This window comes from Vulpes lagopus, chromosome 7 (assembly GCF_018345385.1).
Source record: "Vulpes lagopus strain Blue_001 chromosome 7, ASM1834538v1, whole genome shotgun sequence".
Lineage (NCBI taxonomy): Eukaryota > Metazoa > Chordata > Mammalia > Carnivora > Canidae > Vulpes > Vulpes lagopus.
In genome coordinates, this window is record NC_054830.1 from 56,133,294 (window position 1) to 56,159,951 (window position 26,658).

The 26,658-nt window shown below is 44.0% G+C and overlaps 1 protein-coding gene across 2 annotated transcripts in view; it reads left to right on the forward strand.

The window, feature by feature from the left end:
• The window catches only part of RUVBL1 (RuvB like AAA ATPase 1), a 46,405-nt gene that overhangs the window by 11,063 nt on the left and 8,684 nt on the right, over positions 1-26,658 (forward strand). For both annotated transcript variants that reach the window (XM_041764042.1, XM_041764041.1), the window contains 6 exons: positions 6,343-6,475; positions 13,701-13,852; positions 17,029-17,118; positions 17,908-18,057; positions 19,764-19,827; positions 21,483-21,681. In XM_041764042.1, coding sequence (XP_041619976.1) covers positions 6,343-6,475; positions 13,701-13,852; positions 17,029-17,118; positions 17,908-18,057; positions 19,764-19,827; positions 21,483-21,681 — 788 coding nt within the window. The remainder of the gene's footprint in view (positions 1-6,342; positions 6,476-13,700; positions 13,853-17,028; positions 17,119-17,907; positions 18,058-19,763; positions 19,828-21,482; positions 21,682-26,658) is intronic.

The window sequence follows — 26,658 nt, forward strand, 5'->3', positions numbered from 1 at the left end:
ACTGCTGAGCCACCCGGGCTGCCCATTTTCACCTTTTCTGAAGTAGCACATGCCTCATTTCAGACAGTTTTTAAACCAGTCAGTTGTAAGATAATGACTTACCATTTTTTAATCATTTAGTTGAATTGATGGCATATTTTATGTTAGTGTCTTACAACAGAGGATGATGTGGTGTATTCATGAAGAACTTTTAAAGTGCCATATAAATGTGAGCTTTAATTATCTCTCTGGAGGCAACATCAGATTGTCCAATGTATTTACTGTTACCTTCCCTCTCCTTCCATTTTTCTTCTTTCTAAAGTACATCATATAAAAGTTGCTTCTAGGGCAGCCCGAGGGGCTCAGCAGTTTAGCACCGCCTTCAGCTCAGGGTGTGATCCTGGAGACCTGGGATTGAGTCCCTCCCACATTGGGCTCCCTGCGTGGAGCCTGCTTCTCCCTCTGCCTGTGTCTCTGCCTCTGCCTCTCTCTGTGTGTGTGTCTCATGAATAAATAAATAAATAAAATCTTAAAAAAATAAAAAATAAAAGTTGCTTCTAGAAGTTTATTGGTGGTCAATTCAGGTTTTCATTTATTTTGTTGCTCTTGTTTTGAAAGATATTTATGTCTGATATATAATTCTGTTGATAACTGTTTTCTCTTGGTGCTATTTCTATTGATATCTGTTCCTTTTGAAAAGTCTAATTTTGAGAATTTTGTCTTTCTGGATGTTTTTGCTATTTCACTATGTGTTTCTTGATACCTCTTCACTGTGATATGTATCACTACAATTTTACCTCTTCAGATGTTACATTTCCTTATTCTCTTTATACTCTTCTGGAACTCCAGTCAGATGATGTTTAATTGCAGAGGTTCTTAGCCTGGGGCAGTTTTTGCCCCCCAAGTGACATTGGCTATATCTAGAGACATTCTTGGTTGTCACAATTTGTTTGAGCAGGGACTGCTACTGGCATTTTGTTGGGTGGAGGCCACGGGTGCTGCCAGACATCCTATAGCACACGGACCTTACAAGAAGGAATTATCCAGTATAAAATATTAGTAGTGCCAACATTGGGAAACCCTGGGCCAGAGCTTCTCATTTTGTATTGTCTTTCAACCTCTTTTTCATATTTTCTCTCTCTTCGGCTCTGCTGCATTCTGAGTGATTTCTTTAGACTTCTGTTCCAGTCTATTTGTTTTATAGGCTATGACTAAGCTGCTGTTTAATCCAACCCAAGAATATTTTTCTTTTTTTCATTTTGAAAAATTTGAAACCTAAGAAGAGTTGGAAGAATGGTATGGTGATCCCCTCTATACCCCACTTGTAAATAAGTTATTGTAAATATTTTGTGACATTTGCATTTTCTCTATTTCCGAACCATCTGAAAGTCAGTGCAAGGACATTCTCCTAAGGACACCAAGGTACCAGCATCCACCCAAGAAAATTTAATGTTGCTTAACAGTATTAGCTGATGTCTAGTATATATTAAAATTTCTCCAAGTCATTCCAGTTTGAGACTGTTTCATTTTTTATATTGTTAAATTCGGAATACAAAGATCACATACTACGGTCATTGCTATGTCTTTAGTCTCTTTTTATCTAAACAGTTGCCCTCTCCAGCCTTTTTTGGTTTTGTTTTCTTTTTTGACATTGACTTTTTTGAAGAGTCCAGGACAGTTGTTTGTAAGAAGATCCTACAGCTGCCCTACAACAATTGTCTGATTGTTCTATCTGTGGGAAATGATAAACACTTGGTGGAACCCTGCACAGGTATGTTGTCTCCCATTGCATCCCAGCAGGAGGCCAACACAATGGGCCAGAGGCCAAGCTCTGCTTTGAAGGTCCTGGTTCCCTTTGGTTTTTTTATTTTTTTATTTTTTTAAATTTTTTTATTTATGATAGTCACAGAGAGAGAGAGAGAGAGAGAGAGAGAGAGAGAGGCAGAGACATAGGCAGAGGGAGAAGCAGGCTCCATGCACTGGGAGCCTGACGTGGATTCGATCCCAGGACTCCAGGATCGCCTGGGCCAAAGGCAGGCGCCAAACTGCTGTGCCACTCAGGGATCCCTCTGGTTCCCTTTGTAATTGATTACTCATCGTAAGTGGCGTGCTGAGATGTTGTGAGTATCCTTTCACCTTGATGGTATAGCATTCCCTGATGGTTATTGCTCTCTCAGTAAATACATTAGTGGTTGCAAAATGGTGATTTTCTACATCTGTCATTCTACGTGAATTAGCTTGCTTTTGGTTTTGCTTTTAGTAAAGAAGGAACATCCCCCACTTAAGTTCAGTTTTTTTCCCTTCAAAATGTGGCTTTAAAAAAAAAAAATCTGGCTATTTTTTGTAGCCTCTTGTTCCTTGTTCATGACTCAGTATTTTCATTTTTTCTGTATTCTGTCTGCTTGTGAACTTGTGTTTGGCTCATCAACTCTGTGAGGCTTCTCTTGAAAGTGCTTGTGAAATGCCCTCCTGCCCTCCTGCCCTCCTGCCCTCCTGCCCAGGGCACTTACTATGAATTTTGTGGAGTGGGTTTTCTAGTCCTCAGTATAAAGACTAATCCTCAAGTTGTTTGTGAGCATGCTGTGGAGACTTTTCTCCTTACCCAGAGCCATGGCAGGATGGATAAGTTTATACCTTGTATTTCAGGATTTTTTTGGTTATGGCTCGCCTTTTCTACTCATGCATGGCCCTTCGGGGCTCCTTTTTATTCAGGGAGTTTTCTCTTACCACTGTACCTTGCTGAGGTTCCTGCTATCTGTCAAAACCCTCTGGACTCTAAAGGTGATGGTAGTTTTTCTTTCTTTCTTTCTTCTTTCTTTCTTTCTTTCTTTCTTTCTTTCTTTCTTTCTTTCTTTCTTTCTTTCTTTCCTTTTCTTTCTTTTTCTTCTTTCTTTGAGAGAGAGAAGCATGTACATGCATGTACTAGTGCAGGCCGCAGGAAGGAGCAGAGGGAGAAGGACAAGCAGACATGGGGCTCAGTCTCGTGCCCCTGAGATCATGACCTGAGCCAAAATCAAGAGTCAGACGCTTAACCGCCTGAGCCATAGGTACTCCCTTCATTCCTTTTGTAATATTGTACCATTTTCCTCCTAGGAAATAGAAGTTCTCAGCACTATGGGTTTGTTCAGTCCGTTTCCATGTGTATGAAGGCTTGTGGTAACTCTCCTGCTTTATGGTGTGCTGACGGGATCTATGGTTTACGTGACTTGACTAAGTGGCAGGCAGGAATATGGTGCTTATTTTAGAGATGCAAACATGTGGTTCATATGGCTAATCCACTCTTGAGGATCTCACTCTATTAATAATGGGGTTTTATATTTAGCCTTTAGAGAAAGGAGATGTTCAGATGAGATTGAAAATAGATTTCTTCAGTCTTTTCTTTGCAACCTCTTTTTTGTGTGCCACTTGCCGCTTACATGGAGGCTGCTCACAAAGAAATAATGTCTTGGGGGTTGGGGGTTGCATGCTTTGCTGCTTGGTAATTGACCTTGGGTGAGTTAGTAACTTGTGTGTTTCATTTTCTAAGTCTATCAAATACAATTATCAAATACAGCATCAAATACTAGATCATCAAGTTCATATGCTAGTTGGGAGGATTCAGAGACCTCATACAAGCAATTTATTTTTATTTTATTTTTTAAAGATTCCATCCATTCATTCATGAGAGACACAGAGAGAGAGAGAGGCAGAGATACAGGCAGAGGGAGAAGCAGGCTCCATGCAGGGAGCCCGATGTGGGACTCAGCCCCCGGACTCCAGGATCCCGCCCTGGGCCAAAGGCAGACTCCAAACCACTGAGCCACCCAGGGATCCCCTCATACAAGCAATTTAGAACTGTGTAACAAATATGGGTGTATTAGCTATACTGTATACCTGCCTCCTGGGAGCCTTTAAATGGAAGAAACTAGGCACACCTGAAGCATTTCTTAACCAAATAATTATCATATTTTATTGGAGGGATATTGATCATCTCTTCTGTCTTAGGTAGAGGTGGGGGTGTGCCATTGAACCATATATATAGTTTCTGTCTTTGAAGTTCACAGCTGAATGTGTGGAGTCAGGGCCTGTGGAGATAGCTGGGTGAGAAAGGAATGGCTGAGTAGGTGGTGGGTTTGGATAGAAGGTGGACATGGGGGCAGCCCCAGTGGCTCAGCGGTTTAGCGCAGCCTTTGGCCCAGGGTGGGACCCTGGGGACCTGGGATCAAGTCCCATGGCGGGCTCCCTGCGTGGAGCCTGCTTCTCCCTCTGCCTGTGCCTCTGTGTCTCTATCTCTCTCTGTGTCTCTCATGCATAAATGAATAAAATCTTAAAAAAAAAAAAAAAAAGGTGGACATGGGGACGCCTGGGTGGCTCAGTGGTTGAGTGTCTGCCTTTTGCTTGGGGTGTGGTCCTGGATTCCCAGGATCGAGTCCCTCATCGGGCTCCCGGCATAGAGCCTGCTTCTCCCTCTGCCTGTGTCTCTGCATCTCTCTCTCTCTCTTTCTCATGAATAAATAAATAAAATCTTAAAAAGGTGGGCATGGTGCTAGGGTCTGCCCCTCACACTGTACCCTGTCATGCTTCAGAGATTTTCCCTTCCTGTTTAGAGTACCAATAACCGTTTTAGAGGCATCAGCCTTGAGGTCACAAACTTAGCTGCCCACTCACACAGGCCATGGGGATGAGAGAAGTGCCTGGATACAAGCCTGAGGGTGTGGGATGGCTGTGGTGGCCAGAGGGGTGTGCCCTCACTGAAGGTGGCAGCTGTTCTAGAGGTACATACCAGACGCCACCAAGTGGTAATGAGGGCCCTTTGTGGCCAAACCTTCTGGTTCCTCAAAAGAAGCTAAATACATGAATTTTTATGTGAAATTTCCCAACATTAAAAAATGGGCAATAAATTGAGTTTAAAAACACACAAGACTCAGCAGGGCGAAATGGAACCAGGCTGTGGGCGCCAAGTTGGACTTGTGATTTAACCTAGGATTTTGATTTGACAGGTCGGGAAATCTGGCACCAGAGATTTGCCACATGCCCAGGGTCACAGTGAAAATCAGTTGTAGAACCAGGACTGCAACCCAGTTTTTGCCCATCCACCAGTGCTTTTTGTGCTATGCTTCATGCTGATTCTCTAACACATTCTACCATCTTAAAACCATCACCAAAATGGCACTGAAGAGGTTCCTTCTAAGAGGAACCTTACTAGGCTGGTTGTAAAAGACTGTCTCAGAGATCCACTTTGTGTAGAACAAGCTTGCTTTCTTGCTTAGCCCATATATATGCCTTGGGAACTGACCTTACTCAGGCTCTTGTTTCAAAGTTGAGCAAAGATGTATGTATTCAGACACCATGGCATTTCCCTGTCCTGTACCAGCCCTAACACATTGGCTTTTTATACTTGTTATGTGACCATGCAGCTTTTAAATCTGCTTGTGTTTAGCATTTGCCAGCAATAGCTGTCTTACTAAAAATCAGTTCGTAGTTTATGAGAGCATGTTCAATTGTAACTTAGGACCAGCTCATAGCTTTAGAACCTAGCTCCTGCATCATTCCTCACTGTGGGCAGGCCACTCAATACAAAGCAAATGTCCTGTGATTCGTTCTTTGATTAGTGGTTTTTGAAGGGCTGGAGGTTGGTGTTCTCCTGTGCCTGTAAAAAACCACCTTGGAGTAGTGTTCTGGGCAATTAGGTCAGGGCCCTGTTTTATTTTTTTTTAATTTTTTAAAGATTTATTTATTTATTCATTCATGATAGAGAGGCAGAGACACAGGCAGAGGGAGAAGCAGGCTCCATGCCGGGAGCCTGACGTGGGACTCGATCCTGGGACTCCAGGATCTTGCCCTGGGCCAAAGGCAGGCGCCAAACCGATGAGCCACCCAGGGATCCCCAGGGCCCTGTTTTAATAGTGAAGGAAGTATTTTAGGAGACTACTGATTATAATGGGAACATGATCTCTGAAGCTCTGCCACCCGACTTAAAGTTCCCACTCTGCCATTTTTGAGATTATTGTTCCCAGGACGTGTTATTTAAGCTCTCCTGTGCCTCAGTTTCCTCATTTGTAAAGTGGGGAGAATTTAGAGTCTACCTCCTAGGGGGAGTGGAGGGTCACATGAAGCACTTACAGTCGGGCCCACACTGGTAAGTGTCAGTAAGTGACAGCTGTTGTAATTATAAAGGGATGATTAAAGATGCCATTTGGGTTATAAATTGCCTGTACACAAAAGTCATTCAGCATCTACTATATGAAGCATGCCAAATGATGTTACAAATAAAAGGACTAGATTTTCAGTTATTCCTGGTTCATGTATTTTTAAATAGCATCTGTTTCTGAATTACTGCATTTTCAAGAATGTAAAACAAGTGATTTCCACTGTTTTCTGTAGACAGCCCTAGCTCTGGCTATCGCTCAGGAGCTGGGTAGTAAGGTCCCTTTCTGCCCAATGGTGGGGAGTGAAGTTTACTCCACGGAGATCAAGAAGACAGAGGTGCTGATGGAGAACTTCCGCAGGGCCATTGGTGAGTATCACTTCTGTGGCAAGAGTTGGTTCTCACTTGCCCAGAGCGCTGAAGCTGTTTGGTTGTGCAAATGCCTTTATGACTTATATTTGTTGTACTACCGTTTTTCTTTTGGCACCATTAGTGTTATCTTTGCAAGCCAAACAAGAACCCAGCTTTTCTAATTGAAGTGCTTTAACAGTCGGCAAATATGGTCCCTAGCTATGGGGCTGGGGTTTTCTCACTTGACAAAATAAATGTGGCTGTGAAGTGAGGTTTTTTTTTTTTTTTTAAAGCAGATTTTCCTGGCAGCTTTATTATGTTTTTAGAGATGACGGTCCACTGAAAAGGTTTGGACTTAAGCCAAAAGCTTTGTGTGTCATGATGCGGGAATGCCCCTGGTCCTGGATATCGAGCCAGAAGAATTGTGGTCTTTCAGGGAGTGAGGAAACCATGTGAGCATTGGCAGAGATTTGAGGCTTATGGTGCCATTCTCATGGGGCTTGGAGCTACCATATCAAGTAGTTGTTATATGCCAGCTTCCCTCCCTGCCCCTTCCCACCCAATATTGATTACAACCTTTAGTTTCCCTAAGAGAAAGTTCTCTGACTTCTTTTTGCATCTGATGAAACACAGTCTCAGGAAGTTAAATGACTTGCCTACAGTAACCTATCTAGTAAGTAGCAGGGCTACAGTCTGAACCTATGTCTGTCTGATTCTAGAGCCTATGCTCTGAAGATCTGCTATGAAAAGAAAATGGCCTTTCTCAGATACTTATCTCTTGTCAGCCAGGACGTCTGGGCCAGTCTCCTTGCCCAATTTTTGTTGCCTTGCTCTGGGAAAATCCCAGCTTCCCTCACGTCTACAGGTATAAATAGCTTATTCCTTTTAAGATATTAAAAACTATGTAATGTGTGTCTGCACATGTGGGAGTCTATCTCTAGGATACAGTTGTGGAGTCATGGGTTATGATCACTTTTCAGAGTACCTGTATGGTTTTCTAGGCCCTTTAGTTGTCAAAACAAGGTAAATATTCTTAAGGAAATTTCCTAGAAAACTTGGAGGAAATGAGGAAAGTTTAAGAAAGAGTGCATTTGTCTAGCCCGGAATCCTTGCCTTAAGACTGCTAAAGTCTAGGTCAGGGATCCTTGCCTTAAGACTGCTAAAGTCTAGGTCAGGGCTTTATCATGTAGGGCCTCAGGCTATGATTAGGGCTTTGCATTTTTCGCTGAAAGTGAGGAGAAGCAATTGGAGAGTAGTTTCAGTTGCCCAAGAATCCCTCTGGCTGGGGATGGAAGGTGGAAGGTAAGGAGAGTGAGAGGACAGCAGGGAGACTGTGAGGAGTCTGAGCAGGAAATGTTGGCTTGGGCCAGCGTGGTGAAGGCAGAAGTGTTAAGAACTGTCCAGATTCTGGGTATAGTTGGGTCGTAGGGCTGATGGAACTGCTTGAAGGATTAGATATGGGGCTGCAAGAAAGAGGTGGGCATTCTGACAGATGGGAAAGAATGGAGAGGAGCAGACTGGGTGTTTTAAATATCTACTGTGGATAGAGTGGCCACTGCAGCCCCAGTTCAGGAATGCACTTCTGAATGAGAGAAGGGAGTACCTACTTTAAAGCAGGTAGAAGGAAGACCTTGGCTAAAGAAAGGTAGCCCTCAGTCTGCATCTGGTGATAGATAAACTTTGGTTTACACAGGGTTTTTAAAATTTTGAATCAGTTGCCAGTGTTTAGAAATTGGGAAATATCCTTTTAAGATACTTCTTTCTGGCTTCTGGAGAGAAGCTTTCATTTCCACCAGCAACAGCCAGGTTGGAGGTGAGCAGCGCTGTTCTGCAGAGCGGGCTTGCCATGCAGTGTGCCGCAGCTCTTGGGGGGACCTGCTGGGCTGCTTGATGTGCCCCATCAAGTGCTTGTCTGCACTGGGTCCTGCAGGCACTGGAGCGTGGGACTCTTGTTCTAAGCCAGAGGGATTGTGAGCCATGTGTGTAGGCTAAGCTTTATATTATATAGATAGGGCCTTTCTTTAAACTGCAAAATATTTCTTTTTTTTTTTTTAAGATTTATTTATTTATGATAGACATAGAGAGAGAGAGAGAGAGAGAGAGAGAGAGGCAGAGACACAGGCAGAGGGAGAAGCAGGCTCCATGCCGGGAGCCTGACATGGGACTTGATTCCGGGACTCCAGGATCGCGCCCTGGGCCAAAGGCAGGCGCCAAACCACTGAGCCACCCAGGGATCCCCTGCAAAATACTTCTTACTGGAAATCTTTGTTACTGGAAACACTGGGTTATTTTGGTGGCTGTTTTAAACTGAAATAAAATCTACATATAGAAAAGTAGGTACAGCATCCTGTAGTTTAACAGTTAATGATGAGGTACATACTTCTGTAGTCACCGCTCAGCTCCAAGTACAGAGCAGGGCTAGCACCGCAGCTGTCACCATGCCCTGGCCGGCTACAGCCCCTCCCCTCTCCCACACCCATCCGCAGAGCTATCCCCTGCAAAATACTTCTTACTGGAAATCTTTGTTACTGGAAACACTGGGTTATTTTGGTGGCTGTTTTAAACTGAAATAAAATCTACATATAGAAAAGTAGGTACAGCATCCTGTAGTTTAACAGTTAATGATGAGGTACATACTTCTGTAGTCACCGCTCAGCTCCAAGTACAGAGTAGGGCTAGCACCGCAGCTGTCACCATGCCCTGGCCGGCTACAGCCCCTCCCCTCTCCCACACCCATCCACAGAGCGCAAGAGCTGTGTGGCCATGACTTATGTGCTTCAGAGCAGGTACAGCAGTATGGCAGAATTTTGCCTTTTAAGCTTTATCTAAATAGAACCTACTTTAGGTGTTGCTTTTCTAGTAGCATTGTGAGGTTCAGCTGCCGGTGTTCTTATGTGTTTTGCAGTCTTTTGACTTTTGAATCGTACCTGGAATAACAGTGCAAATGGCTCGCAAGACCCTCTTCAGGGTTTAAGATATTTGAGTCTTTAAAAAACTTAATGATTATGCGCCAGAGATTTTATTTGACTCACTAATTAGTGAGATAAACTGTAAGATATTACAATTGGCTCAAATATCTGAATACATCTAAAATGTATTTTTATTTATTAAAAAAATATTTTTCTGACTGCTAAAATCTGACAAAACTTTTACATAAGCGTTTGTGTTTAGGTTGCATAAAGGTAATGCTTTAAAGTTGGAAAAAATAGAGGTAAATTTCCTAGGCATCTGCTTTGTGATTTGCCATTTTTGAGGGGAGAGGGCAGTGCAGTTCTTTTGATGGCAGTGAGGTAAAGAGAATTTCTTGATCCTGCCACAGAATAAAAAGGCAGGCCATTGACTATCTTCAAAAAGGAACCCTGCCCATCTTCCTCTGCCTTTGAATTCCTGTGAAGTTGGCAGAGGGGTGGGGAGGAAGCGGTAAGCTGACCAGAAATAAAAAGCAAGGAGTCTGTGCTGTTTCCTTGACGTGATGAAGGTCCCTGTCAGGGATTTAGAAACCTGAGCCAGCAGATGAAACCTGTGTCATTTGTGTTACCGTTGCCAGAGATAGCGCCAGCTCAGCCCCTTCCCTGGCTAACAGCCGCTTTCATTGTCCGTCAACCACATCCCCTGCCTGCTTGTCAGCACAGAGCGACTTCTAAACAAATACGGGGACTAGTGAGAGACTGAGAGACGGGAATGCCTTTCTTCCCCGCTCAAGGAATTTCATGTCATGGTCATTAACAGGAAATAGAGGGAGCATTCCATTGGAAGGAATTTATCCCTGTGAGATATAAAAGTTTTGATTAAAAAAAAATCGAAGTTCATTTTAAAAGTACAGAATTTTCCAAGTATGTCACAGTCTTCTGATACATTTGTGTAGGTTTGGAAAGTTTTTGTCTTGAAGTTTAGGAACTAAGAATTTGGAAAGGCAAAAATGAAACACAACCTCTCTTTTGGGGCCATTCCAAAACTTCCATTTGTAGGCTATCAGATTGAATAAAGGTAGAGTAGAACTCCTTAACTTCAGTATCTGAGAGTCTTTGTCCTGGTTGGGTTTCTGGGGAAAGAAGGCAACTGACCCAGTGATAAGATAATGACCACGTTTAAAAGTGGTAAGTGATTGAAAGTGTCTGACACCATTGGCAGTGTTTCTTTATGCCATTGGGCTATTTCCATATCAGAACAGAGGTGGCTTGATGGTGAGGACACCCAAACCCTATCTGGGCTACCTGTCATCAGAGGTAGTTTATGGCTCTACATTGTGAGTAGGACGGAGTTCTTCATTCCTTCTTAAATGAGTTGTTCTCAGCTGTGGTTGCACTTTGGGATTTCAGGGGGTAGCTTTAAGCTAATGATGATGGCAGTCCCAACCCCTGAGATTCAGAGGCAGATGGTTTGAGTCCAACCAGGGCCTGAAGAATTGTAAATGCCTGTCATGATGCTAAAGGAGATGCTAAAGGAGAACCACGACGTAGACTTCAGTTAAGGTTTAGAATATTGTTTCCTAAACGTAAGCCATCAGTGTCCCTCTTTTGCCAGGTCTCACTATTATTTACTTAAATTTTTCTTTTTAAAGTGACTTGGTAATTTTGTGTGCACATAATAAAAGAAGCACATGGAACATAAGTGTATATAGCTCAGTGAATTATCATAAACTGAAAACCTGTGCAGTCAGCGCACCCAGTCAGGAGAGTATTCCCAATACCCCAAAGTACCCTTCATGTCCATCCCCAATCTCTATCCTTCCTTCCTTCCCCAAATTAATGACTGTCTTGCTTCTAACATTATAGTAGTTATACCTGTTTCTGAACCTCATATATGCAATCAGGCAGTATGTAAGTATATATTCTTCCGTGCTTGGCTTCTTTTCCACAGTTATGTTTGTGAGATTTCATCATTATTGGTGCATGTAGCACACCCACACCTAGTGGGTATATACCTAGGAGCTCAACTACAGGAATACAGGATATTCACATGTTCAACTTTAGGAGACAATATCATGTTGTTTGTAAAGTATTTGTACCAATTATATACCCCCACTAGCAGTGCAAACCTTCCTGCTGTTCTGTGTCCTTACCAACTCTTGATATGGTCAGCTTTTAACTGTAGTGATCCTAGAGGTTGTAGAATAGTATTTCATTGCATTTTTTTCTTTATCCTTTTTTTGTTTTTCATCGTTAATCTTGATTGATCTGTAGCCCCCGTCATTCCCCTCCCAGATCCTTTGAAGTTAATTGCAGACCTACTTTTTTATCCCTGAATATTTCAGTATGTATCTCTGCAAAATAAGGACTTAAAGAAAACCCCACTGTACTGCTATCATGCCTAGAAAAAAGCAAACAATATACTCCTTGATACCATCAAATATCTAATTAGTGTTCAAATTTCCAGTTGTTTCATGTTAGTGTATTTTTTCTTTTTAAAATTTTTTTTGAATTATTATTTGAATTAGGATACAAATAAGGGTCTGCATGATAGCTTGGTTGATACATGTCTTATATCTTTTTAACTTACAGGTTTCCCTTACATTTCTGTTTTTTCCTTTGGGCAAAACATAAATTAGAGACTAGAACAGAGCCAAGTGTGGGAAAGGCTTGTCAGCGAGCTAGGGCCCTGTGGTGTGGTGTGGTATGGTGTGGTGGGAAGAAGCTGGTGTCAGAGCCAGAAGACTTGGATTCTAATCTGGGGTCTACCATGAAAGAGGAAAGGACCCTTTGCTCCACCTCTTGGAGCTGACTCCTCCTCTGTAAAATGACATAAAGAGTACTCACTTTGGCTGTTTTGCAGGGCTAGGTTGGGATGTACTGGCTTCTCCTCTTGTCCTTGCAACTCCAGTGCTGGATCAGATGAGGTGGTTATATGCATGCCCTCTGTAGATTGGGTGGGAGGCTGCTTATACTGGTGAAGAGGCCGCCGCAGTTACAGGTTTATAGTTTGTTCCTCCTGGTGTGGCCTGCACTTTCCTAAGTGTAGGGACTTGTACACATCTTCAGCTAGGATGACCTAAGAATGTTTCTCTCCTTACCTCTGGACTGATGGCAGGTACAGTGACTGGAAATGATTTTCTTGTTGAGGTAGACTTTTTGGAGAAAAGCATTTGTGTCTCTTAACCCAGGCTTTGGGAATTTGGGAGAGCTTGTGTGGGTGCATGTGTTTTCAGAAGAGCTGTGTTCAGTGGTATGCCTCTGTTTTCCTGTTGCAAGAAAACCTTTACTTACTAGAAATTATCATTGCTTTGTTAGACAAACCCAGTTTTCTTTTTATTATTTTAATGTGTTATTAAAGCATAATATATATGTATATTTATGACTATACACACATATACACACAGGGAAAAAAAAAAACATAATCATAGGTATTTAGTGAAGCCAAAAGGAGGAAAGTACTTTAGGCAGCAAAAGCACTGCATAAAAAGGCACTGAGATCATGTTCTAAAAATTAATTTGCCAAAAATTCTTAGTTTGTCTGACAACATTTATTGAACAGCTAATGCGGTTGATGTTTAGAATGAGGAGAGATATTTGCCTTCACTTATAATATTCTGATCTGAAAATTGTGCTTTATTATTGGGGGATTGCTTTGGAAATTGTTGTGGCCTTGGAAAATTTATGAACAACCCACTGCAAGTACTGAATGACCACTGGGTATTTCTTCATCGGGTGTGCACTGATAGCCAGAGGTCCAGAACACCGGCAGGTCAGGTATCACTCACTGTTGCCATGGACCTTTAATTATACCTAGCTTAGGTCTGATGGTGTCACAAGGGATATAGGGAGTTATTCCATCGATTTAAAACATTTTTTGAGAGTCAAAAATGCAGGAAATGAGGGCATATGTAGTTGCTGCTCCAGTGGAGTAGAATGGTTTGGGTTCAGAGACTATAAAGTTAAATTTCACCCCCTTGGAGGTATAGCATATGTCAGAAACAATTTTGGGAATTATAGCTTGTCTATTTAGTTCTAGATTTGAACCTAGAAAGTCCCTTTGAAAAGTTGAAATAAAATTGTTTTTCCACATTCTGAATACTTCTTCCAGGTTACATTTATGTGTGTAATACTTTTTTACCCAGAGTGATAACCTTGAATGTACATTAGTAAATGACTTGTCATTCTTTGTGACATGGAAATTTTGTGGCTAAAAAGGCTATCAAGGAGTAAGAATATGGTAATATGTGAGAGAGAATTCTGCTTCTCACCAGGGCTCACCTGCTCTCTCTCTCTCTCTTTTTTTTTTTTTTATCACCTGCTATCTCTTTCAGGGTTGCGGATAAAGGAGACCAAGGAGGTTTATGAAGGTGAAGTCACAGAGCTGACTCCATGTGAGACAGAGAACCCCATGGGAGGGTATGGCAAAACCATTAGCCATGTGATCATAGGACTTAAAACAGCCAAAGGAACCAAACAGTTGAAAGTGAGTACCTTTTCTCTTTCCTCAGAATCTCTCAGCACTGTGTGGCCTTGGGCAAGTGGTATAACCTCTCTGTGTCTCATTTTTCTCTGTGTGCTTTGGGTGATGATACATCACAGGGCCATCTGAGGATGGTATGTGTATTAAGCAGTACCTAGAATAGGGTGTAAGTACACAAGAAGACCCAATAAAGGTAGCTCTTCCTTTTCTCATTGACTCCCAGGAAACTGTATGTTAAAATGTGAGTTGTGTGGTTAGTCCTATCTACCTTTTGCCATCCTGTATCCCATATTATGACCATGTGTCAAAGGTCCTGGACTTGTCTCTGAAGTGGATTAGTTTTTCAGATATGAGTGTTCATGCTCACAGAAAGAAGCAGCATGGAGTAATCTGGTAAGAGTTGTATAACAGATGATGGATGGACATCCCAAAGGGCCGAATACAGACTCCTGACTGCAGTTCTTTTATGTGTCAGGGCCTAGAAACCTATAGTGGCTTCACTATAGGTTGATAGTTGATTCTGCTCTGGCTAAGGCTTTATGGTGGCAGTGTGGGAAGCCCTTGATACCCTCCTCAGATTCTTGTCCTGTCAACCCTAAGGATGTGGGGTAGCCAGGGTGCCTGGGGGAAGAGTATGGTTTGGAGTCAGGCAAAGTCTGAAAGAGAGACCAGGCTCCGTGGCTGACAGGTGGCCTTTGGCAAGTGACTTAATCTCAGAGCAGTAGTTTCTTTATCTGTTAAATAGGGATAATGATTGCCTATCTCTATCTATAGAGTTCTTGGAAGGATATAAAAGTTGTAGCATTGGGGGTAGCTCCTAGTTACCTAAGAAGTGATAGCTATTGTGTTATTGTGAGAGCCTTCAGTTAGAGAAATGGGGCAATTGGGATTGTAGGCTTTGCTTTATTATTTATAATAAACAATGTAATAATTATAATAGCATCATAGCTCTTAATTTATTGGATGTGCTAGGCCTGGGCAAATACTTAAATATTTCATTTGTTATCATTTATAGCTTTCCACATGTATGTGTGCCATTTGTGTAATTTCCCTCATGTAACAGATAAAGGAACTGAGGTTTCATCAGGAGCTTATCCTAGGATCACACAGCTGGTTAAGTGGCAGACAGGATTCTCTGAGTCCCAGGCATTATGCTGTTCACCCTCCCACTTGCTGTGTGATCTTTGGGAGTCAGTTGAGCTCTCTGGGCCACCGTTTCCCCATCTGTGAACTCTGGTAGATTGACTATATAATTTCTCCATCTTTGCTCTCCTCCATGATTTTATGGTTCTTTGATCCTGTAAGGTGGTTTCTTGGTCACTGCTTTATGGAGATCATAAAAATGTCACTTCTTCAGAGGGTCATTTTTCTTTTTCCTACCAGGGTTTCCATCTCAGGAGCTTGCCTCTGCAAATATCTCTTTTAAACCTCCCCTTCATTTTTCCCATTCTGTATTAATTAGATTTCTTGGTAGGATCTGCCACCTTTCCAGTAATTACATCTTCAGTCAATTCATTTGGGAAATTAACCAATATTAAAATGCTTGAGGCCAAAAAAAAAAAAAAAAAAAGAATACTCCCCAGTGTAAGTTAGCTGAAGTAAGGCATGCAGTTTACATTTACATTTCAGCTCTCCATCAGGCTGCTTTGCAGTTTCTTCAAGAAAATAACATAAGGGAGAAGATGAATTTTTTTTCCTTCCCAAATGAGTACTTCTAGCTACTTTGAGTATATATATATATATACACACACACACACACACACACACACACACACACACACAAGATATTTGGACAAATGGAGCTCAGATACTTGGTGTAGATACTGATTTATGAAGAGAATATCATACTTGCCATCATTATTGGGTGCCTTCCTTGTTCTAGGCCCTGCATCAGGGGCTTACCAAACACTGTTCCTTGTGCTCTGGGAGGCTGCCAGACCCTACCCTGCCAGTGACACAGAGCTCTGGGTTTATTCCTGTGGTTACTGTCTCTAACAGCTTTATTGAAATTTAATTTTAAATAAAATTCACCCATTTTAGGAAGGAATTTTAATCTGTTTACGGAATGGTATGGCTAGCACCACTGTCCAATTTTAGAACATTTTTCATCACCCCAAAAGAAACCTCATGCCCATTGACAGTAGTGCCCATTCCAACCCACACCCTCTGGCAACCACTAATCCACTTTCTGTTTCTATATATTTGTCTTTTCGGAACATTTCATGTAAATGGAGTCATACAGCATGTGGTTTTGTGTGTCTGGCTTCTTTCACGGAGTTCTTAGTTTTTACTCTTTAATTTTGTTTGAGACAAAGCCCGTTTTTTTTCACATTATAAAATATAAAGTTAACTAAGGGAAATAGCTCTCCATGAAGTTTTATGGAGAGAAACTTATGTTTAAATCTTGACTCCTGACCAAAGATGGCTGTCCTTGAATACTGAACATCAAGGGTAGCTGAATTTAAACAGGGGAAAAGAAACGGTCCCCAAAACATGCTCCTCTCCTTTCCTGAAGGTATAGGCAGGCAGGCCCCAGAGAGCAGATAAGGATTTGAATCAAAAGGCCTGGTTTGTGTTTCCTTCTGGATATTTACACTTGGGTGCTGTTGTACAGATGAGGAAACAGAGGCTCAGAGAGCCTTGTCCAAAATCATAGGACCACCAACTTTCAACCACGAAGAGCAAGCAGGTTCCATTGGGTGCCTCACATGCAGGAAGTTCTACCCCTACCTGAGGAGGAGTGGAGAAGAATTGAAGCAGAGAGGAATCTCAAAAGGGGTTATTAGGGCCTGTGGTCTCACGGACAGCGCGTGGACCTCACCTAAAAGCAGTCAGAGCCATATTTGCCAGTTTGCGACCTCAGGAGTAAAAGGAAAGAGGATAGTAGGTCTCCCCTCACACTCACCCTGGGTGCACTCACTCTCCTGCTGTCTCTAGGACACATCCCCAAAGCTATTCATCTCCTGCATCCACACACACACACATCCACAGACACACACACATACCTATACACCCACTCCTGCTCCACCCACTCCCACACAAATACACTTTCTCCATACAGTCATTAGCTACCTCAAGTCTCTTGTGGAAAGGTACTTTACAGTATGTCGGAAATAAATATTATATGTATTTTACAGTTCTCTGGGTCAAATGTTTTTGGGTTTGTTTTTTCTTTTAAGCTGGACCCCAGCATTTTTGAAAGTTTGCAGAAAGAGCGAGTAGAAGCTGGAGATGTGATCTACATTGAAGCCAACAGTGGGGCTGTGAAGGTAACACCATGCCTGGTTTGCATGAGGAGGCCTAAGTGACAAGGGGAGGGTGCTTTCTTCAGGGAGTATGGGATGCGAGGAGAGGCTGGTGTCTGGTGCAATGCTGAGGGAAGGTCAGCAGTTGCTCCTTTATGTTGAATAAAGTTTGCTTTCCCTTTATCTTCATTCTTTAACCTTCTTATGATTAAAACAGACAGTCTGTTCAAAAAATAGTAAAGCTTGTTTAGAGGGGGAGTACTGCGTGAGAAAGCAGAACAACTGTAGTCATTTTCAAATTGAAGTGTGCAGTGCGTTTAATCTTCCTTTTATCTCTTTGGTATTTTCTTCCCAAGATATATGCATGTGGAAGGAATGCTGCATTAGTTGGCATTCTTTTTATATCTGATTTTCAGTGTCCTGTACAGTGTTCCTCACTGTTTAATGGATGAGCATAATACTTCATATCATACGATAAATCACCTACCTACAAAAGAGTCTGAACGGCTCCCTCCGTCTCCAGTTAATCTACTGGATTTGCCCTTTATCAGGAATTGCATACAGTTAAAAGAAAGAGGGGGGAAGAGATTCCTGGAGAAAGTATCAGGTGTTTTTCAACTGGGTTTTTGGAGCCCAGTGATGAGCAGATAGCTTCCTTCTCTTGGCAGCGGGGGTGTGGGGTGTGTTTGGAGTTTGTCAAGTAGGCTGTCAGGCCCGCAGTTGGGAACTGAGGCTTTTATCTCACTTAGCACTGTGCCATTTGGAGACTTGGCAGCGAACACTCACCCGGCACTCAGGTTTCTCTTTCTGCAGAGGCAGGGCAGGTGTGATACCTACGCCACAGAATTCGACCTTGAAGCCGAAGAATATGTCCCCTTGCCAAAGGGCGATGTGCATAAGAAGAAAGAAATCATCCAGGATGTGACCTTGCATGATTTGGACGTGGCCAACGCACGGCCCCAGGTACTGCCTCGATGCCGGCATGACCTGGCACACAAGCCCTTTTGTGTGTTCACAGAAGCTTTGGGAATGAATTGTCAGAGTCTTGCTGCCGTTTCTTAGGGCAGACGGTCCTTTTCTATCTGTAATGTTCAGCAATTAACATCGACATGAGCTACTGAGGGACTCCTTTGTTCCAATTCAAATGCTCTAGTCACAGATGATTTCATGTGTATTGTTTCTTATCCCAGCCAAGCCTCTGGCCGTGAGTTAGCCAGCTTCTTCTGTGGCTTCCCTCCAAGCAGCGGGCTCAAGCCTGGGATTCTCTGGGTGTTAATGGTGTAGGGCAGGAGTATTCTTTGAGCCCTTTGCAGGATTTCAGAAAGCCCGACAAAGCTGTGCCTTTCCCCCTGTTCTAGCAAAATCTTTAGTGTTTTAGCTTTGAGCAGGATTTGTGTCTGTTCCTCATGCTGGCAAGATGAAAACTTACACCTTGACTAGTAAAATGTGGGAGAAGAACAGTATGACTATGTGACACCTCTGCAAAATGTGTGATTTTAAAACCCTAGTCTTCCCTGCTGGTAGTCTTTCAGTTTGATTTCCTCTTCATCCTAGAAGAGTCCTTCTCTTCACTAGCAGGGAATAGGCTTTCTTACTTGAAATTTGATCCTTGGGTGTTTTGCCCCTTCGAGCATTGGCCAAGACATTGCTGAAGAACTGTCTTGGACCAGCAGGTCCCTCTGTGTGGAACAGCTGTCTCCAAAGCAGCCTCCTGGGAGCTTTCACCTTGGTTGGAGTGTTTGGCTGAGAGTTGGAAGTTGGGGATTGTATCATTCCGACACTGATGAGCTTGGTCCATTAGTTGCTTTGCCTCCCTGAGTTTTCTGTGATTTAGGGCTCTTTGGCTTCAAGTTTCCTCCTCTGTGAAGAGGGCAAATAGTGCCTACCCTGTAGGATCAGATGTAGTTTCTCAGGAAACATCCACTACATTTTACAACTAAACATTTAGTGAGCACCTCTGTGACCCAGCACCTGGCAAAACAGGATCACAAAATGCTAGGCAGGTGACAAAAGAGCACCTCTTCTTGCTGACTGCACTGGGAAGGGCTGGCAGGAGGGTGCGGCAGGTGGTGAACCTGTTAGCAGCCGGCTGTTTTGTAGGATTGGCTTCCCCGACCAAGCAGCTCTAGACCAGGATGGGATTAATGTGACTGTGCAGTCGAGTCTGGAGAGGGGAGATGCAGGAACAGAGATAAGTACGTCCTTACACTTCCCTCAACAGTCCATTCGTCCCCAAGGGAACTGGAGCATCAGCAGAGTGAAGGGCCAGATGCCCCATGAGGGTGTTTGACTTGAACTTGGATGGATAACTGGAGATTCCCGGAAAAGACACCGTGCTTCCTGGCAGGTGGAAGCTATTCCCTGGTAGCTACTCAGGGAATACAGGATCGGCAAAGGATATGGCTGAAGAAGGAGATTGGGGTAGGCCCCACAGAACTGGTATTTCCCACGAAGGGATTGTGCTCATTCTTGCAGTCCAAGCGGAACCTCTTAAAACTTCCTCTGTGTTGAGAGTTCCTCACGTTTTCCAGTGAGGGTGCCTGGGGTCTCCACACCTAGGACCCCGTGTCCAGCTGATAGTAAGAACAGTGTGATGGGGGTGGTGGTAGTGAGACTTTTGCAGCTGCCTTAGAAAGTTGGACTGACTCTGGGAATCTTTTGTTTTGCAGGGGGGGCAAGACATCCTGTCCATGATGGGCCAGTTAATGAAGCCAAAGAAGACAGAAATCACAGGTAAGAGAAATAGGCTTGTGAGCAAGAACCAGAACCATAGAGCCCTGGATTCTGATGTACTGTGTGAGGCTTTTTTTTTTTTTTTTTTTTTTAAGATTTTATTTATTCATGAGACGACACACACAGAGAGAGGAGGGGGCAGAGACACAGGCAGAGGGAGAAGCAGGCCTCATGCTGGGAGCCTGATGTGGGACCCTATCCCGGGTCTCCAGGATCACACCTGGGCTGAAGGCAGTGCTAAACTGCTGAGCCACCCAGGCTGCCCTGTGTGAGGCTTTTTGAGTGAATCCCCAGACCTGAGGAAATGCCTTAGGACAGGTTTGTTCTTCCTCTTCAGAGCCTGGCTTTATCCTGGCAGTCGGTGGCTGTTTTAGACAGCTGTAAATAAAGCATACTGTGTGCTTCCAGCCCAGAGTGCCAGTGCATCCTCTTGAATGCATTCAGTATCCTTGCACTCATCTTTGAAGATGGAGGCTATCACAACCTCTGGTCCTTTCGAGGTCCAAGAAACGTGGATGGTATTGCCCTAGCTGTGCAGGAGAGCTCCCGCCAGACTGCTCCTGAGCACAGCAAATTCCACCACCTTGGTACTTGGCCTTCTTGCCCTACAGCCGCAAAGCAGCTCCCAGCCTGCCCAGCTCAGCTTCCTGGGCATGTCCCAGAGCTTGGCAGGAATGTCACTGTTCCCTTGTGGACCTTTAGTTTACCCTGCTTCTCTTCCCAACTGGTACATCCCTCTTTTTTTCTAAGTAATACCTATAATTCTATAAGTATTACCTATAAACAGAATTATAGGTAAATATATAGGTAATATATTTAATGTTAAACATTAAAGCCTCTGTTTTTTGTTTCATGTTAGCCAGTGGAGTGATCTGAGACCTGTCTAGTAGAGTCTCCAAGAGCAGTTTCTGTGTTTTCACAGTTTTAACGATGACTTCTCTTTTGACCATCCCTGCCTCATGACTTTGGTGGACAATGCAGCATCAGATCTTCGTGTTCTGTGTTTGCGAGCAGCTCCCTCCTGATGCTAATCAGGAGCTGGTTTGGAAAATGAGAACTGTGACCTTAGATGGTCTTATGTAACTCTTGTGAGACCCGTCCCTCTAGAACTCTGAGGTTGGACCTTTCCTCAGAACCTGCATTCCTCACAGATTTCCTTCTAGAGAGGATTCTGCACACACCCTGTTCTTCATCTAGGCACTTGATTGAAAGTTAATTAACCTAAGCTTTGTCACATAGGGCCAAAAGAAAGAGTCACTTAGCGCAGAACAGGAAAATTTGCATATGAAAACTCATTTCACACAGGGCTCCTCAACTTCTGTGTCTCTGCGGTGTCACAGGGCACTAAGTGGGTTGGTGTGAGTAATAAGGCAGCTGGGGTGTGTGCCCTTGTGAAGACATGCAAAACTATAAAAGCCACTTACAAACTTAACATATCAGCAGGGAAAGCTGCCGGTTGTGTGACTTCTATGTGGTGATTATATTCCTATTTCCGGATGATAACACTGAGGTGGGGACATAACCTGCCTGGGTCGTATAGTTAGCAGTACAAGTGGGCTCCACACTTGAGTTAGGATCATATTCGGTTGGGGGAGAGAAGAAAAGGGGACCACTTCCCCACCTGACTATACTTGTCTCCTCTCACTATATCCTAGACAAACTTCGAGGGGAGATTAACAAGGTGGTGAATAAGTACATTGATCAAGGCATTGCTGAGCTGGTTCCAGGTGTACTCTTTGTTGATGAGGTCCACATGCTGGACATAGAGTGCTTTACCTACCTGCACCGGGCCCTGGAATCTTCCATCGCCCCCATCGTCATCTTTGCATCCAACCGAGGCAACTGTGTCATCAGGTAGGGTGGCTCTTTGCCAGCCTTAAGGCCTTTCCACCTTCCATCTGGGTTCATGTTTTCCTCTGGGATCACTTTTTTTTTTTTTTTAATTTTTATTTATTTATGATAGTCACACACAGAGAGAGAGAGAGAGAGAGGCAGAGACACAGGCAGAGGGAGAAGCAGGCTCCATGCACCGGGAGCCTGACGTGGGATTCGATCCCGGGTCTCCAGGATCGCGCCCTGGGCCAAAGGCAGGCACCAAACCGCTGCGCCACCCAGGGATCCCGCCTCTGGGATCACTTTAAACCCATAATGTAATAAGTCAAGATGGAGATGAAGGGAGATCATGTTCATTTTGAGAGAAACCTGCCAAAGTAGCTTGTCTTCACAGGTAGGTAGTTCATGCATCAGCCTCATTCCATCATGGCACCAGAGGCAACAGCAACCACATTATGGAATCTGAGGGCCTCCCATGTGGGCTCTAGGGTTACAGTGTGGTGTGATTTGGTCATTCAGTTGGGAGAGGGCAAATGTAAGGGCAGATAGGCTGGCCTTGGGTGACCTTACATAGGTTAATTTCTATTCTCATGCTAGCTGTGGGCAGTAAATATTCTTGGCTTCATGTTTTAGATGAAGAAACAGAATGGCAGAATAACTTGTCCTTCGTTATAAAGACAGGATGAGAACCCAGATCTTTCTGATAATAAAATCAGTGACAAAACCAGTACTTTCTTTCTATCCCAGACCTTTTTGGAGCCACACTGGTGCCTGCCTCCGTAGGCCTGCCTTTGGGAAAGGTAGAGGCTGAGGCCTGGGAGGCACATGCCTGTGTGATGCTCTCATCCTGCAAGGATGGGCCCAGGGCTGGGTTAGGGGACTTTCTTGAGGTTTTTTTTTCTCCTGAGTACTCTGCAAACTTCTGAGCCCCAGATAATACACTGTCTTCCCAGCTCTCTTATGGGCCCTGTACTTTGTAGTTTTCTGGCTCTTTTGGTTTTCTGTGTTCCTGTTTGAATGTTGGGGCCTGGTCCCAGCATGGCTGGGCATGAAGTGGGGTGGTGAGGAGCCCTTTTCAAGCCTGCCAGAGAGTAGTGCAGGTAAACAGCACTGGAGGCTGTGTGCTCCTGGCAGCAAGGGGTGGTAGGAATCTGGAAAATGACCCTAAGGCCCATGAGTATCAGCACAGAGCTGGAGCCAAACCAATTTGGGAACCCAAATTGATGATTCACCTAGACTTGCGTCTGAATGATGGCAGGTAATATCCAGGAGTTTAGCTGGTTCTTGACGGAGCTTTGTCTCCATTGAGATTGTTCAGAAGCGGTGCTGCTGGTGCTGGGACAGCTCCCCTCTCAGGTGATCGTGCTGGCTCAGAATTAGGATTTGCTTGCATGATTCAAGTTCATGTGGCAGCAGCTTGTAGTCGATCTTTGAAACCCTGTGATGGTGTCTTGGCAAGTCATCAACACAGGTCTTTTCTGCATTTTTGGGGAAAAAGCAGCTTGTTTCAGGGCCAGGTCAGCCGTTGGTGAGAGGATCTGGCTACCTGGGCAGCATCTGGAAACCAGCCATGTGGCCTGGTGCCTGGTGAGCCTTGCATCCCTAATGCACAGACCCTGTAGGTTTACTGGACTTAGGCTTGGTTTGGTTCGGGCTTGGTTTCCATCTGAAAGTTGGTGAAAGGCTCAGCCTAGACTGCTGGCGCCCCCTTCTGGGAAGCCATGCTAACAGGCTCCTCTCCCTCACAGCAGATAATCCAGCCTGGCTCCCAGTGGAGCCTGGCAGCTCTTCTTTAAGAGCTGAATCACTTAGGACTCAGAGTACTTCTCTCAGACCCATCCCACCTAGGAAAAAAGTACAAGCTTGGCCCCATCTCCCTCCCCAGACTGATTTCATCGGGCTGCTAGAGGCTGTGGCTGCCCGCTGCTGCCAGACTGCAATCACCCAAGTGGGAAGAAGATGCTCAGAATGTGACACTTTCTGCAGTTCTGCTGAAGCAGCCAAAATTGAGACATTTGCTCTAGAAGAGGTTTTTGGGACTAAGCCCTAGTAGGAATTTCGTTGTAGTAGTGAGGTCATACAGCTCAGAAGTCAGGCTGGGATTTGAATCTGGGGTGTTGGATTTAAGAGGCCATGCTCCCAACAAGTTTTGGTTTAGATGTGAAATGATGAAATTTCTGGAACATTGGCACAGTTTTGGCAATATCTGTCTTGCTTCCCAGCCGACTTTACTCCTGGAGGGAGCTGTTGAGCTTCCTCTGACCTCCAGAGCTTGAAAGGAGAGAGAAGAGGGAGTTTGCAGTAACTGAATTCTCTACATACTTCACCCCATGTAATCTCAAGCACCCTGACGATTCTGTGGGCAGGTGACATTATTTCCAGATTAACACAGAGGTGATTTGAATAGGCCACCAGCCTGAGGGTTGGCTGACTGTAGAGCTCCTGCCACCCCTGTTCTCCTGAACTGTTTCTGGTCAGTGTACAGGGAGGAAGGTGTCTGAGCTGGTGTAGGGAGCTGCTACCACTGTCAGTGAGTGGCTGTGAAAGTGCACACTGCCCCCTTGTGCACAGGGGAGCAGGAACCATTCCTGCAGGAGCCCCTTGAGGCCTTGGGCTCCTCTTCCTGGGAGGAGAGAACACCGCTGGGCACTATGGGAGGTGCAGCTACACTGGCTCTGCCCTCCCTTACTACCCTGAGAAGTCCCTTCTGTGCCAGGACCCTCAGCCAATAGAGCAGAGCCTGGCCTTGAACCCAGCTCGCCAAACTTGGGAGGTCTTCTTTTCCTGTGGGGAATAGCCCCCTGGGATTAAGGAGTCTTTGTAGGGGAGTCCTTCTCCACAAGTCACTTTGTTGTACCAAAGAGCAAGACTTAAACAGTGTGGTCTCTATTCAGTGTATTCCTATGGCAGAAGATGGTACATTTTAAGGAAACAGCTTTATAGAGCTAGAATTCACATACAGTTCCCCATCTAAAGTGTACAATTTAGTGGTTTTTAGTATGGTCACAAAGTTGTGCAACCATCACGACTGTCCATTCTAGAACATTTTCATCAATCCAGAAATAAATCCTATACCTGTCAATAGTTGTTACTCTGCCATGCCTCACTCCCCAACTGTTTTCCCCCTTCCTCCTCCCTATAGCCCGTGGCAACCACTGGTCTACCTTCTCTATGCATTTGCCTTCTCTGGACAGTTCATAGATATGGCACCACACACCTGTGGTCTCCTGTGCCTGGCTTCTTTCACGGAGCATCATGTTTTCAGGGTCCATCCATGTCGTAAACCTGCCTCACTGTTTATTGATTTTTAAGGCTGAATAGTATTCCAGAATGTGGAATATTTAACAGGACATTTACCCATTCATTAGTTGATGGACTTTGGGTTGTCAGATTGTTATTACTCTGTGACTGTTATAAATAAGGCTGCAATGAACATTTGTGTACAACTTTTTTTTTTCTAAGATTTTATTCATTTATTCATGAGAGGCACACAGAGACAGAGAGAGGCAGAGACACAGGCAGAGGGAGAAGCAGGCTCCATGAAGGGAGCCCGATCTGGGGCTCCATCCTAGGACTCTATGATCATGCCCTGAGCCAAAGGCAGATGCTCAACCACTGAGCTGAGATACCATGACTAATTTAAGTCACAAAGATTTACACCTGTGAGCTCTTCTAAGCGTTCTATAGTTTTAGCTCTTATACTAAGGTTTATGATCATTTGTGGTTAATTTTGTATATAGTATAGGGGCGCTGGGTGGCTAGGTTGGTTAAGTGTCTCTGCCTTTGGCTCAGGTCATGATCTCTGGGTCCTGGGATCAAGTCCCACATCGGACGCTGCTCAACAGGGAGTCTGCTTTTCCCTCTCCCTCTGTGCTCACCTGTGATCACTCACTCTCTCCCTCCTTCTACTCCTCCATCTCTCTTTCTCTCTCTCAAATAAATAAAATCTTTAAAAAAAATTGGCTTGTATATAGTATAAGAAAGAAGTATGTCTAGCTTCACTCTTTTACATGTGGATGTCCAGCTGTCCCAGGACCGTTTGTTCTTCATTGACTGTTGGGTTTTCATCGTCTGGGCAGCCTCATCAAAAAAGCAAATGGATTTCTTAGTACTCTTGGTCTTGTGTCCACAGAGCCAGGGGGCGGTAGATTTAGGGGAGTTACCCTTCATATTACCCAGAGAGGTGTTATCCACTACACTTCCTGTCATCAGAAAAGCTTTATCTGTGTCCCTGCAGTCACGGGTTATATAAAGAAGCAGTCAGACAATGATTCTCAGCCGGGGACATTTATACTTGTTATGACTTTGGGTGCTACTGGCATCTAATGGGTAGAGGCCAGAGATGCTACGGAACATCCTACATGCACAGGAAAATCCCCTCCAAAAAAACTTGGTCCATAATGTCAAAGTGTCTCAGTGGAGGAACCCTGAGTTGTAAGATGGAAGCATTCGCAAATGAGTCAACCATTTGCACTTGTAAGTGTAGCTGTATGATAAATTTCAAGAAGTGCAATGACTATGTTCTTGCAGATATACCATATTGGATCCCCAAAGAATTAGGCCTGTGGCATCATAGCCCAAAACTGTATATCTGGAAGAGGCACAGCATTAACACAGTTTGAACAATTGTCATAATGGCCTAATGGTGAAATCAATATTGGGCTGACACCAGAGCCAGAAAGAAATCTCTGGGTACAAGAATAAACCTGCAATTTTAGCCAAAATGTAATTATTAGTTTATTATTAGCAATTTTATAATCTAATATGATAGTTACTGCGGCCTTGTCAAATAGTGATTGCTCTGCACAGAGAGCTCCTTCTGGACTCACCACCCACAAGGAGCACTGCTAAGTAGGGCTTCCGTTCCCTGGCTCATTTCACAAGCCATGTGACAGACCCTTTTGTGGGACTCTTGCAGAGTAGAATCCCAGAAACCATTTACTACTAGCATGTTTTCTAAAAGAAACGTTGTACCTGAGATTCATAGCTTAGACATAT